This window comes from Pygocentrus nattereri, chromosome 26 (assembly GCF_015220715.1).
Source record: "Pygocentrus nattereri isolate fPygNat1 chromosome 26, fPygNat1.pri, whole genome shotgun sequence".
Lineage (NCBI taxonomy): Eukaryota > Metazoa > Chordata > Actinopteri > Characiformes > Serrasalmidae > Pygocentrus > Pygocentrus nattereri.
In genome coordinates this window covers 4,455,001-4,470,513 of record NC_051236.1, presented here as the reverse complement: position 1 = coordinate 4,470,513, position 15,513 = coordinate 4,455,001, and the positions used below count along the sequence as shown (strand labels likewise).

Here is a 15,513-nt window from a genome sequence, read left to right as displayed (position 1 = left end):
CACACACGTACGCACAGACACACACACACGCACGCACACACACACACGCACACACACATACACACACAAACACACACACACACACACACACACACAGACATGCACACACAGACACGCACAGACACACATACCCGCACACACACAGACACACACACACAAAGACACACACACACACACACACACACACACACACACACACACACACACAAAGACATGCACACACACACACGCACGCACAGACACACATACCCGCACACACACAGACACACACACACTAAGACACACACACACACACACGCACAGACACACATACCCGCACACACAGACACACACACACACACACACACATGCACGCACACACACAAACACATACACACATGCACACACACACACACACACACGCACAGACACACACAGACTCACAATCACACACACACACACACACACACACACACACACAGACACATACACACACGCACACACACACACACGTATGCACACACATACCCGCACACACACACAGACACACACACACACACGCACAACATGCACACAGACACACACACATGCATGCACAGACAGACACACACACGCGCACACACACACACAGACACACACACGCACACACAGACACATACACACGCACACAAACACGAACACACACATGCACACACACAGACACACACACACGTACACACACACACATGTACACACACACACACACATGCCTTACTAAATCGTGGCCATGCCTTATTAACGCGTGGGAATGGCATCCTAAGGCATGGCCACGATTTAGTAAGGCATGTGTGAGCATTACTTTTATTGATACAGGTAAGAAGGGAAGGGTGAAACATTGGTTAAAGTTATTTTCCCCGCCTGCTGGTGCGCTGTGATGTCATGAGGAATCAGAAGACACTTTAGAGGGAGGGGAAAAATGAACACAGACTGGTAGAAAACTACAGGAAAGCAAGGATTTCGTCTTTAATAAAGTGACCAATTGTTTGTAATAAGACCAGGAAGACTAACTAAGAAGATAAACAAGATTAGTTTGGGTTTTAGATGGACTAATTCATGTTCTTTCACACTATTAGACACGATCCAGGTCTGAAAACCTCTCTACGCTTTATTTCTTATTCCTCAGTTCTGCTATGATCATTCACTGTGAGAAGAGACGGGAAGAGGGCAGGAAAAGCATCAAATGTGGATGGACTATAAAACCTACCGTGACCAATGACTTTAAAGGCCAATAAATTGTCCGCAGCGGTGGGTAAGAACATCACATTCACTAAAGGTTACTGGTGAACCTCAAGAACAAAGCCATAAAAACACTGAAATCATCAGTTTTCTGTCTTTTTGCAATTAGTTCAGAGTCGTGCTTCAGGAAACGGGCAAAAACAAGTAGATAAAGCAACTGTTTCACTCTGAACACATTCAGGTCCAACAACTACATACAGCCTGATGAGGGATATTGATGAAATGTTGCATAATTTGGGTAAACATCCAACAGTTTCCATACGATAAACTCACTTTTAGTCATATGGTTTGGTCACTTGTTCAAGCTTATAACTTAAGGTCCAAAGTACATTTAATATTTGAATATATGGACATTAATGGGTTAAAGAAAGCAGTGGAAGTGGCTTAAGTAATGTGTAATGTGTACCATGGGTGGCAGTGCGACTCCTGAATCCGTGCACACAAGCTGTACCACACAACCATAACAGATATAACTGTCACACACAGAGTAATCACCATGGTCAGCCTGCTGATCCTCCACTTCAGAGACAGAAGGACAGAAAGAAAGCAGGAGAGGAAGAAGAGAACAGGTTAACAATGTCCCAGATACATACTTTTTTCAGTTACACACTCAGTAGATATATATGTATATATCGCTGTCGTCGGAACAAAATCTGTAAAACTGTAACTTTACAGGAGAAGGGAAAAACCTACTTTACTTTCAGTGTAAGTCAATGGAACCAGATGTCTTTCCAAATAATTTTGGGCCGTTTCTTTTGGTCCATTCATCATGAAATTTACATACAGTTTAAAGAACGACAGGCATTTTCAAATTATGTCAAAAACCGAAAAATATCAAAAATGGAGATACGAGGTTTTGTTCAGACAACAGCGACATATATTCAGGCTTATATACAAACATTAATATAGTAATGCAGTAATGAAGAATGGCTTGTTTTCAAAATATCGCTGATTGTGGGCTTCTCCTCTATGCCCCCTGCCATCCGGCACATGTGTCAAATTCCATCAGCAGCACATCTGATTATGAGATGTTTTATATATCCATCCATCCATCCATCCATCCATCCATCCATCCATCTTCAAATGCTTATAGGAGTCCGGGTCATGGGGGCAGCAGCCTAAGCAAAGAGGCCCAGGCCTCTCTCTCTCCTGCCACCTCCTCCAGCTCTTCCGGAGGGATACCGAGGCGTTCCCAAGACAGTCGAGAGATATAATCCCTCCAACATGTCCCCTAGGGAGGCGTCCAGAGGCCATCCTTACCAGATGCCCGAACCACCTCAGCTGGCTTCTCTCAACATGGAGGAGCAGTGGCTCTACTCCGAGCCTCTCCCGAATCACCAATCTTCTCACCCTATCTCTAAGGGAGAGTCCGGTGACCCTGCGGAGAAAGCTCATTTCGGCCGCTTGTATCCGCGATCTCGTTCTTTCAGTCACTACCCAAAGCTCATGACCATAGGTGAGAGTTGGAACGTAGATTGACCAGTAAATTGACAGCTTCACCTTCTGGCTCAGCTCTCTCTTCACCATGACGGACCGGTATAGGGTCTGCATTACTGCAGATGCCGCACCAACCTCTTGCTCCATCCGCCTGTCAACCTCTCGCTCCATCCTTCCTTCACTCGTGAACAAAATCCCAAGATATTTAAACTCCTCCACTTGGGGCAAGAATTCACTCCGGACCGGGACAGAGCATTCCACCCTTTTCCGACTGATGACCATGGTCTCAGATTTAGAGGTGCTTATATATATATACACACACTGTATGGCCAAAAGTCACACCTTCACATCTGTATTAGCTTGTTGAACATCCCAATCCAAAACTGTGGGCATTAAAATGAAGTTGCCCCCATTTATGGCAATAGCAGCCTCCACTCTTCAGGAAAGCCTGTGTGTCTGTGGGAATTAGTGCCCATTCAGTCAAAAGAGCATTTGTGAAGTCAGACACTGATGTTGGATGAGATGGCCTGGCTCTTAAGTTCATCCCAAAGGTGTTCATTGGGGTTGAGGTCAGGGCTCTGTGCAGGCCACTGGAGTTCCTCAACACCAAACTCAACTTCATGGAGCTGCTTTGTGCACAGGGCCTCAGTTACACTGGAACAGGAAAGGCTCTTCTCCAAACCGCGGATACAAAGCTGGACGCATATATTTGTGTGCTGTAGCATCAACATCACCCTTCACAGGAACTAAGGGGTCCAAACCCTGAAAAACAGCCCCAGCTCATTATCCCTCCTCCACCTAACTTTTCATGGTGGCACTATGCATTCAGGTATGTATCGTTCTCCTGGCATCCACCAAACCCAGATTCATCCATCGGACTGCCAGACAGTGAAGCGTGATTCATGGGTGGAGCTGAAACACCAAACTGTGGTTATGATGTCCTCATACTTTTGAATGTAGGGTATATCTGAGAAAATGGTCTGTAAAGCCATCTGAGCATTCACTTGTTGAAAATACGATACAAACAAAAGCTTAACTGGGATTAATTGTGCCTGTGATTAGTTTAACCATTTAATCTCTCCTGGAGGAAGGTCCATATTTCAGGGTACCATCCAGTACCTAGTTTATCTAATCAATCCCTCATTAAATGAAATCCTGTGCTGCGGATGGAACTTAACAAAGCCATAAACTAGATGGAGAGAAGCGAGAAATCAGGAACCAAACCTGTGTTCTTCTAACTGGATTCTCCTAAACTACATTTCGCTGCTGTCAGAACAAAACCTTGCATCTCCAAAGTGGTGACTTTACAGGAGAAGGAAAAACCTGCTTTACTTTTAATGTAAGTCAATGGAACCAGATGTTTTTCCAAGCCATTTCAGGTCATTTCTTTCAGTCCATTTATCATGAAATTTACACACAATGTAAAGAGCAACAGGCACTTTCAGCTCATGTCAAAAACTGAAAAATTATGGTTTTCTTCCGACAGCAGCGATTTGCTAAAAACACAAATATCTGACATTTTATTTGCATTTATTCGAATATTATATTGTGTTCTTAATGGCAAAACACATGAATATGTGAGAAAAGCAGGTTCAATCTATTTTCTTGGCTGCCTAAGACTCATTCAGCTGTAAAGTTATAGAGATTACAAGAAAGCAGCAAACAGAAAAAGAGCACGTAGATTATGATCGCTTGAAAAGTTTGTTTGCAGACCTAGAATGAGAGTAAAGGCAGTCCACTCTCTGGCGCTGGCGACAAAAGCTTCACCCTCCACTGCAAGGTAACGCGTACTGACCGTCTGAGACCTCAAGCGGTTAAACAATGACACTCTTGAACCTGATGAAATGCACACTGTAAACACACACAGGAGCAGAGTTAAACACAAACAGAGGCAAACAGCAGCCGCTGACAGTCTGGCCCACACCAGCCTGTCCCCCTCTCCCTCCCAAATTCATGGCATTGTGTCCCTTTTCTACTGGAAGGTGAGGAATTCAACGTCAATCCACTGTCCCCCAGAGGTCTGAGTGCTCCTTTCTTTTCCGGAGAGCATCTCAGAAGGCAGGACAGCCAATGTCAACAAAACATGCTCCAACAGTATGTGTTTTAGGACCAAATGGTCAAAGGTCAAATGCTTGACCTCTTAGGGTCAGTTTGGTCTTACCAACTTTTTTCTTTTTGAACAATTAGCAGAACTAACCCACTATTAGTTTGGAGCAGTGAGAGAGGGTTGAGGGTGACATTTGACCCAGAAAAATGCAAGAAACAGCTGCTGAAGGAACATTACTATCTTACCCCATCATTTTTGGGTTCATTACTCTGGCAGCTTTGGCTACAGATGGTTTCCAAATAGACATTCTATCATAAATTGCAGCAGTATGAGGTTAATAATGCTCTACATTGGGTAAAGTAGATTAAACATGAACTATGTGGTCTTTTTAAATGCCACAATACTCGTAACCATTATTACGCTGCTGTCGGGACGAAACCTCATATCTCCAAATTGGTAACTTTGCAGGAAAGGGAAAAAACCTACTTAACTTTTAATGTAAGTCAATGGAACCAGACTTTTTCCAAGTGATTTTGGGCCGTTTCTTTGGGCCCATTCATCATGAAATTTACACACAATGTAAACAACAACAGGCATTTTCAAATTATGCCAAAAACTGAAAAAATAGAGATAGAAAGTGGTGTACAATAATAAATAAGGACGAGAACTTCTTCTTTGAACTGGTGTTGGTAAAGAATCTTAGACAGCAAAGAAAACAAATGGATCCTTGACCAAATAAAGCCTAACTCAAAGCCCAGATAACCAAATGAAAGCTCTTAATTTGGATGCATTATGGAAAGAATCTATTCATCGGAAAAGACTATTATAAATGGAACGGCTGAAGGTAAAAGAGGAAGAGCACGTCCAGCTACAAGATGGACTGAGACAGTCAGAGGATTCATGAACCAGCCATTCCGAAGCCTGAAAACCCAAACATAAGACGAGATATTCTGGAAAAACTATCCATGCTGGTTAGTGTGTTAGTGTGTATTGCGCTGGTATGAGTGGATCAGACACAGCAGTGCTGCTGGAAATTTTAAACACTGTGTCCACTCACTGTCCACTCTATTAGACACTCCTACCTTGTCGGCCCACCTTGTAGATGTAAAGTCAGAGACGACAGCTCATCTGTTGCTGCACAGTTTGTGTTGGTCATCCTCTAGTCCTTCATCAGTGGTCACAGGACGCTGTTGGCTGGATATTTTTGGTTGGTGGACTATTCTCAGTCCAGCAGCGACACTGAGGTGTTTAAAAACTCCAGCAGCGCTGCTGTGTCTGATCCACTCAGACCAGTGCAACACACACCCAAATAGTACCTGCTCTGTGAGGGTCCATGGGGGTCCTGACCACCGAAGAACAGGGTAACAGAGTATCAGAGAAACAGATGGACTACAGTCTGTAACTGTAGAACTACAAAGACCAGCTATACAGTCAGTGGAGCTGATTAAGTGGACAATGAGTGTCGATACTATAATACAGTTGTGATCCTTCCTAATTCATTTTACTCCTCCACACTGACTTACGGTCGGCGTTCTTCATCGACTGTCTCTTCTGTGATGGTTTGGAGATGACTTTAATGAGTCCACTCTGGAAAGAGCCGATCTCCTGCCCTCCGCTGTGGAACAGGTGAAGCAGCAAACGGAAGTGCTTGCGCTTGTCCGTGTCTGAGATGTACAGAGTTTTAGCACAGGCGAACATCTGAGATCATGACAAAGATAAAGAAAAGAAAGTATTAATAAACAAGCTCAACAAGACGACTACACAAAATAACCAAATAATTATTCATTCTTATTAATTCACTGAAAGATATGAGCGCATTATATGCATAGTGTGTGGCAGATGTTGAAAACTATCTTTGATCAGGTCAGATTTTTGCTTGGAATGAACTTTTATAGAAAGATTTTGTCGATTTTTGTAGATAAGTCGGAAACAGAGTCATTCAAAGTGGATTGGTGTGAAACGCTCTGTCCTAGAGAAACTGACAGAGTCAGAACTGTTCACAGTGGTGGTGATAGGAACCAGACATCCCCCTCTAAAAGCTCCTCACAGAGAGTCTGATGTCTGACACACTTCATGATGGTTTGGAGAAGATTTTGGCTTAAAATACATTTTCATGGTGGAGGGGTGCATGCAGGGCATTCCGAGGCAAAATAGTCTCCAAAGGTTAGAAAAGAAACAACATATTGTTTGTAATAATTTCCCATTACAAACATTCCATACAAGCTCAGAAGACTCGTGGAGGTTCTCTGGTGGTTCTGGATGATAGATAAAGTGTCTATATCTGTGTTGTAGTCATGGTGACGCCTGGTTCCCATCACCACCACTGTAACCATCACTGATCTGAACCATTTCACACCAAACCGCTCTGAACTTCTCTGTTTACACCTCAGCTGAATTATGCAGAAGTGTAGAGAAATGGTGGAAATCACCTTGGAATAATCGGCCCTGTAAAACTAGGTACCTTGAGGAGCTGAGGATTAGAAAGCAATATGACCTGAGTTTTAGGCCGAGGGGTATGGAAATGATCTCGACACCTAAAATGGGACACAGCTAGAGGGGAGTTAGGCTGTAATAGAACTCAGAGAAACTGAAGGCTTTGCTGAATCTTTACAGCAGACGTGTCTAAATCTACCCACTGAAGAGCAACATTATATTTCAGAGGCTTCCATGGGGAGCCCTACCGCTGAAACTGATCAAGATAAACATCTTGAAAATAAGCAGTGAGGTAGAAAAAGAGGCCAATCTCGTCAGATGGAACCGAGATAAGTAAATCTCAGAGCTCTGAGAGTAACTGCCATGGGGAGAGTGCAGCTGGGTGTCTTTCAGCGAGGTTCCGAAAAGTGGAACGTTCTTGGCTGATGATCATTCAACTTGAGCCTGAATTTCAGTTACAGGAGAGGCAAAATAACACTGCATTACAGGCCTGGTCAGATGTACATACGAGCGCAGGCGCGATAATGTAATTTTTATCAATATATCACACAAACAAAAAATTGAGAAAGTTGTCCATATTTGACTCTTTTCCCTGTAGAGGATGTGTTAACTTCCAAACCGCTCTTCATCATGTTCTTCATAACGTTCATATTCCATAAGCTCCATTCAGAAGCTGGGCGTCGTGTGAGGCCGTAGCTCTTCTCTCCAGTCTAATAGACGGTGATGTCATTTTAAACCCTTATAATAAAAGAAGCTGAACTTTGTTTTTCTACTGAAAGTCGACCCGTTTTTCCCCAAATCTGGGCTCTAAACTATAAACAGACGGCGTCTCTTCAGTGATCTGCTCTGGAAACATCACTTTTAGAAAATAACACAAAGAGTGTCGGAGATTTTTGGCTTTCAGCAGTAAATTGTGAGTGTATAGTGATATGTGGAGATCATTAAGCACACGTTCTGTTCATTTGAGGAGCTTTTACAAGAAAACACTAAAAATTTACATTTATTTCATGCAGTTACTGAAACATTTCCCTTATGATTTGGTCACGGAAATTCAGATGGACACGCCAAAATATACCCATGAGCATAAGAGGTTAGCTCATTTAGAAAAACGAAAAATGTAATTTGATCAGGGGTGTTCAAATTTTTGCAAACACAAAAGCAAGCTTAAACTAGCTCAGCTAGCTCATTGTCAGCTCAGACTGAGGGAAGGTGAAATGAACCTAATCATCCCACATAAAGCAAGACCTCCTAAGAGTAGTTGAGATGACCTCTGAAGAATCTGCCCTTCACCAGGACAGAGAAGCGACTGCCCTAGGTGAATGACCATTCTGGCTGTTGTGTCGAGTGTCATCGTATTTCACATGAACAGCTGTGAGATAAGATTCTGTTGACGAACGAGCTCATTGAGAAGCAAGAGAAAAGTCCTTTGAAACATCTGCTCAGAGCTTCTTTACAGCTGGCAGTACTAATATCTGGATCTCCAGCTGGATCTTTAAACAGTGCAGCCGTGTTCGATCACCATCACAGGGTCTCTCTCCTTTGATGTTGGGTGCTGTTGGGTGCTGTTGGGTGCTGTTGTAATGTCTCACCCTCTTGTCTGTTTGTTCCTCGAAGCTCAGCTTGAAGCTGTCTGCCTGGGGCCCAGGGGAGCTGTCCAGACACATATACCCACACAGACGACAGCTAGACTCACCCAGACCTGACATTGGTCAACAGTGAGAGAGGCAGTCAAAGCATTTAGTCACAGGAAAGTCAAATCAATTAACCCCTTAAACCCCAGGCTGAATATTCAGTTATTAATCTTAAGACCTGATGTTCATAATTGATATGGATTATTCAGTGTCTACTATGAATTATTCAGTAACTACTATGAATTATTCAGTATCTACTATGAATTATTCAGTATCTATGATTTTATAGCATCTGCTGTGAATTATTCAATAACAACTATGAGTGATTCAATAACTAGTATGAATTATTCAGTATCTACTATGATTTTATAGCATCTTCCATGAATTATTTAGTAACTAGCATGAATTATTCAGTAACTACTATGAATTATTCAGTATTTACTATGATTTTATAGCATCTGCTATGAATTATTCAATAACTACTATTAATTATTCAGTAACTACTATAAATTATTCAGTATCTACTATGATTTTATAGCATCTGCCATGAATTATTTAGTAACTACTTTGATTTGCTCAGTATTTACTCTGTTATTTGATATTGTTTATGTAGGCAACAGTATACTTACTGTTAGATATTAAGGGAAGAGACAGAACAAGACACAAACCTTTAAGATGTTCTTGTCTGAGATTCCATCCTGTCCCATACAGATACACACAGGGAGGAGGGCAGAAGAATCTGCACAGATTCCAACAACAAAATCATATACAGATCAATAAAAGAAAACTATTATGTCTGAAATTCTGTCCAGTCTGGAGAGACAGTGACCAATTAGGTCCTCTATGCTGCAGGTGGCAGCCAGGGAGCAATACAATTACTCAACTCACAGTTTGATAAATTCTGCCCAAAAATCCCACCAAATTTTTATGGACATAACAGTAACTACCCTTAGTTACTGTTGTTATGTCCACAAAAATTTTAGTCAAGGATACCTGATATCGTCCATAACATCTGCACTTACAGACTAAAAAATTCTGTAGTGTGAAGAAAAACTTAAAAGCACACAGAGAAGGAAATTGTAAAATTTTATCACTTAAAACAAAACTTTTTTTGACTGGAGATATAAATATTTGATAACTGATAATATGACTGTTGGCCACTTTTAAGCCTTGTGTGGTGTTGATGTGTTTGTGACGCAGTGGTCTGCTGGACACACCGCATTATTGTTTCTAAACCAATACAGCCAACAGAGGGTTCTCCTTTAGCAGCTGTAGCCAGTCAGCAGCCTGTCAATGTTGTCCACCGTCACACACACACGCACACACACACACACACACACACACACACACACACACACACACACACACACACACACACACACACACACACACACACACTAACAGCAGGGTTCAGTCCAACATAAATGTGTGGGGGGGTGAACAGTGTGACTCGACTCAACTCGACTCTACTCGCTTTTGGTACCAGCTACTTCGTTTTCCAGTGCAGATACAGAACCCCTTCATTGTAACTGGTCGTCATAGCAATGCTGCAAGAAACGGTTGCGACATGAACAAGAGAGATTGTGTTCAGAAGAGGCTGAAGGCAGCGAGACAAAAGACTGCCGAATGAAACAGGAGAGTTCTGGAAAAACTACATCAAAATTCCAAGGTGACCCAAGAGGCTCTGCTAACCTGGTAGTTAACATTAGCCCATTTGTTTAGTGATTCTCTTTAACCAATCAGTAGTCAGCAGTGCTTTTACATCACCTTTAGATTTCGGTTCAGCTCACTTGGCACTTCAATAGAGGTGCTATCAAAAAACAGCACCCAGGACCAGGTACCGGATTTGCCTAGTGGGAAACCAATACAGGTGAGTAGAGTCGAGTTGAGTCGAGCTGGTACCTTACAGAGCTGGGAATATCTGCTTTTAGCTACAGCACCAGCGGCTGGAATTCGTTAGAGGAAACTCTGAAACTTCGCTCTCTGGTCTCTAACCACCTCCAGTCAGCCTGATGCTGCTTTATTTGATTCGACTTAACTTTTAATATGATTTTTGGAACGTTTTAGCTGTGTCTTAGCTCCTGTTTTACTTTTTACTTTCATTTCTTCACTTTTTATCACTCTTTTTATTTCTTTTATTAGTATTCTTTTTATTTCTTTTACTATTGTCAATTTATTGTTTTACACCTATTTATTTAGATTTCATTCATTAGTTTTTATTTATTTTATCCATATCTGCTCTGTTACTTCATGAGTAACTATACATTAAGTTTAATCATTTATTGATTTAACAGTTTACTGGTACCTTCTTATTATTAAATTTTACTGGCTGCCTGTTAAATTCCGTATTGATTATAAAATTCTTTTATTGACATAGAAAGCCCTACATGGTCTTGCTCCTGAGTACCTGCAAGACCTTATTTCCCATTATGAGCCATCACGACCACTCAGATCCCAGAATGCTGGCTTATTAATAGTTCCTAGAATTCAGAAGGTTTCAGCTGGGGGAAGAGCTTTTTCTTATAAAGCCCCCAAACTCTGGAATGATCTTCCAGAAACTGTTCGGGACTCAGACACAGTCTCAATCTTTAAGACTAGGCTGAAAACTCAGTTTAGTTTAGCTTTTGGTAGCTAATGTTCCCCCTTAGATAAAGGCAGCAGATCCAGGGGTCCATGGACACAGGGAATTATAGTAAACTGAGACGCTGGTGCTGTTGTCCCGCTGCCCGCACGCGGTCACTCAGGTTTGTGGACGGTGGAGCGGAGGGATGCCGAACTGTTTCAGAGTGCTGCCGTGTCTGTGTGTCCTTCTGGTTCTCTCCTGTTAGTTAAGCTGTCATAGTCAGATCTGCCGGAGTCGTTAGCCACACTCTGGAAATGTTTACATTCCCTGTTTATGTACAAACAGACAGAATAAAACTAATTCCCTCTCCCTGCCTTTTTTCCGAGTATACAATCGCCCACATGTCCAGCCGGACACTGAAGGACGACCGACTGTCGAGCCCTCCTCCTACCCACTTCAGACCAGCTGCCCACACCCAGCTACCGCCACCTTGGACTAGCTGCCCACCCTACACTGATGTTCTCATAGACTCCCAGCTATTACTACTACTAATACTACTGCTATTAATATTAGTAGTATAATAACTCTGTAGGTAGTTTGACCAGAGGAGGACGGGTCCCCCTAGTGAGCCTGGTTCCTCCCAAGGTTTCTTCCTCAGTTCTGAGGGAGGTTCTCCTTGCCACTGTCACCCCTGTGTTGCCCACCGGGGGTTTTTTACATTCTTGTTAAAACTTTTCTGGAATTCTGTGAAGCGGCTTTGTGACAACATCCATTGTAAAAAGCGTTACAAATAAATTTGATTTGATTTGATTTGACTTGACCAAATATCACTGCTACACTATTGCTAATTTTCATTACTGCTGTTAAGGCTTACTCAGTCTGGCTTTAATATGAATTATACAGTCGTAAGCAAACATTTGAATATCTCCAGTGTAAATAAGTCCATGCGTACACTATGGGGAGTACATTTTAATGCACAGTTACAGTTTATGTGCTGAATTTAACATATTGGGGGGGGGGATAAAACATAAAACGTGCCCTGTGTGAAAGTTCTAGTACATTTTATATACCTTGTTGCATTTTATATTAAATAAATAGAAACTGAGCTTCAAATTTTGCATGAAGATGCCACATTTAAGTGTGTTCTCTGTAGAGAATGTGTCTCTGTAACGTGGCAGAATAACTCAGATGCTTGCTCACACTTAAAAAGAGTGAGGCTTTAACGTTCGAGTCGTAATCCAAAGTCGTGGACAGAAAACAGGCAGAGGTCAAATCCAGTAAAGGCAACAAACACAAAAAGACAAGCATACCAAGGTAAACAAAGGCAAAAAAGGCGAAAAAACAGAGTCAAAAAAATGGAAATAATCACAACAGACAAAAGAAAGACCGCTCAGTAGCTCACAACAAACTAGACTAACAGCCCGGGCTTTATACTAAACCAATAATCTTAGAGCAGGTGTAACCAGTTAGTATTCAGGTGATGGAGAACAGTGATTGGAGCAGGATGGAGGATTGAGAATCATGTGATCCCCCGAGGGTTCTGGGAAATGGAGTCTCTAGAGACCTCTGTGCCCGAGGGACGTGTGACCGTCTCATTTTCACTTAGAAAATCAACAGAATGTTGAATTTGACCGGGGGTGTTTTTTTGCATACTTTACAGGCTGTATCAGTTCTAGCCTTAATGTGCCCCCTGTGAACTCCTACCGGACATTCAGGTATGACTTACGGTCAGTCCTTTAGCAAATTCTTAAGCTTACAGTCTATCTTGAAGCAGAGGTGGTTGTTAAAATCATGTTCTGATGTGAGGTCATGTTTACTCTGATTTCAGGCCTTTTAATTCATATTCACTAAAGCATCTTACTTTATAGCTCATTGTGTCACAGAGAAAATGCATAGCTAATATAAAAATCTGAGGTTTTATGAATTGATTCAGAATCTATCAAGACAGAACAGTGATGGAGCAACGCTAGAAGGGTGAACTGAAGAATCTCTCACCGCTTCTCATTGCCGTAGGACTTCTGAGCCACTTTGGCGTGAAGGATGAGCACCGACTGGTCAGGTCTGAACTGCAGGTACTGCTTCACTGAGTCTCTGGTTACCCTTGACAACGAGGAGACACTTTCTTCCACCCTGTAAATATACAAGGCATTTTTTTTATCATTACTTAGGTCAGATTTAGCAAGACAGGCTCTGAACAAGAAGAACTGCCCACTACTCAGATCTTTACTTACTGCATTAGTGTATAGCTATTCATTTATATGGCATACAGTATCTAATCAATCAAGCCTTGCCCAGCATGTATCTTTCAGCAATGGATGTGCTGTAAGTTTAAGGCAGGAATCTTCAAACTATCATAAAACAATGTCTCAGAAATCAGGCGGTGAATTCATAACCATTTCATATAGGAACTTTCTTTGAGGGAGCTGTTAGAGGTGGACGTCTGGTTCCTATCACCACCACTGTGAACAGTTCTGACTTGGTAAGTTTCTCTAGAGCAGAGTTTCACACCAAACCGCTCTGAATGACTTCACATCTTTTAGTACGTTTTTTTATTTCTCATTTTCTCAGATAAAACTCTGACTGTAATTTCTTACCTTTTAGTCCTAAACTCTGCATGCTGCTTTTAAAGCATGTGTGATTCAGTAATGGATGTGAGTAAGAGTCGTTGGATATACAGAACTGAATGTTGGGCATGCTTTCCGTAGTGACGTGGGAGCTGCTGTCAGGAAAGTGTGTGAAAGTTGTGACTCAATGTAAATTTGGCGCTGGAGACTTCGGACGTGTCACAGACATAAACTGAGGAATGCTGATAACAGTCTTTCCTTAATATGGTCAGCTACCAAGGCCTCATACACTCTTAGAATTTGTGTTTACTGTACTGTACTGTATTTACTGTACATTTATCTGTACAGTAAGTGTGTGCTTTGCTTGTAAAATCCTCATATATCATTAGAATAAAGGCAAAAATAAATACAGTAAAAAGGCAGAAGAATTTTCCATTGTGAAAAAATCTTGTGAACCAGTTTAATGAACAAAGTTTGGTTCCAGATTTCTTCAGACGTCTTCAGCCATCATACCGATTTGTTGAATTGCATCAGCAGCACTTGGTTTAACAGAATGCAGTATAAATGAGCCAAATCAGGTCATTTATGACAATATTTACATACATAAAATCACTATTTATTCATATCATTTGTACTTATTTTAATATTACTGGTTTTCTGAGCAGGGTAGTTTGGAGATAAAGCCAGAGAGGCCAGGTTGAGATGGTTTGGACATGTGTTGAGGAGGAATAGTGGATATATTGGGCAAAGAATGTTGGAGATGGAGCTGCCGGGTACAAGGAGAAGAGGTAGACCTCAGAGAAGGTTTATGGATGTAGTGAAGATGGACATGGAGATGGTTGGTGTGAAAGTAGAGGAGGCAATGGATAGGACTAGATGGAGGCAGATGATCCACTGTGGCGACCCCTAAAGGGAGCAGCCGAAAGAAGAAGAAGAAGGTTTTCTGAGCAGGGTGGTGCAGTGGCGTGGTGGGTAGCGCTGTTGCCTCACAGCAAGGACGGCCTGGGTTCAAGTCCCTAGCTGGGCGACTACAGTTCTCTCTGTGTGGAGTTTGTAGGTTCTGCTCATGTCTGCGTGGGCTTCCTCCAGGTTCTCCGGTTTCCTTCCACAGTTCAAAGACGTGCAGTCTTAGACACACTAAATTGCCCCTGGGTGTGAATGTGTCTGTCTGCCCTGCGATGGACTGGTGACCTGTCCTGCCTTTTGCCCAGTGACAGCTGGGTTGGGCTCCAGCACCCCCCCGACCCGTAAGGAGGAGCGGCTTAGAAGATGTGTGTGTGTGTTTTTCTAAGTAAATAAATGCGTTACTGCTCAAACAAATTGGAAATATATATGGATAAGGTTTTTTCTGATAGTGAGCGCTGCTGTTGGAACAAAACCTTGTATGTCCAAATTGGAGAAGGAAAAACGTTCTTATCTTTGAATGGAAGTCTTTTTTTTCAAGTCGTTTTGGAGCACTGCTGTCAGTTCAGTCATCGTAATACACTAGCATGCCGTAAAAGGCAGCTGGCATTTTCAAATTCTGTAAAAATGTTTATGCAAAATGTATGACATTTATTCTAAGCCTCTGTTTGGTGACTAAAC

At 42.1% G+C, this 15,513-nt stretch overlaps 1 protein-coding gene across 3 annotated transcripts in view; it reads right to left on the bottom strand.

Moving 5' to 3' along the window:
* rbpjl (recombination signal binding protein for immunoglobulin kappa J region-like) overlaps positions 1–15,513 on the bottom strand; it is a 40,387-nt gene that overhangs the window by 9,196 nt on the left and 15,678 nt on the right. For 2 of the 3 annotated variants that reach the window (XM_037535041.1, XM_017685173.2), the window contains exons 3-8: positions 13,361–13,495; positions 9,471–9,541; positions 8,761–8,870; positions 6,262–6,436; positions 4,405–4,542; positions 1,661–1,773 (exon numbers count right to left, since the gene is read on the bottom strand). In XM_037535041.1, coding sequence (XP_037390938.1) covers positions 1,661–1,773; positions 4,405–4,542; positions 6,262–6,436; positions 8,761–8,870; positions 9,471–9,541; positions 13,361–13,495 — 742 coding nt within the window. The remainder of the gene's footprint in view (positions 1–1,660; positions 1,774–4,404; positions 4,543–6,261; positions 6,437–8,760; positions 8,871–9,470; positions 9,542–13,360; positions 13,496–15,513) is intronic. The other variant, XM_037535040.1, reaches the window with a different exon arrangement.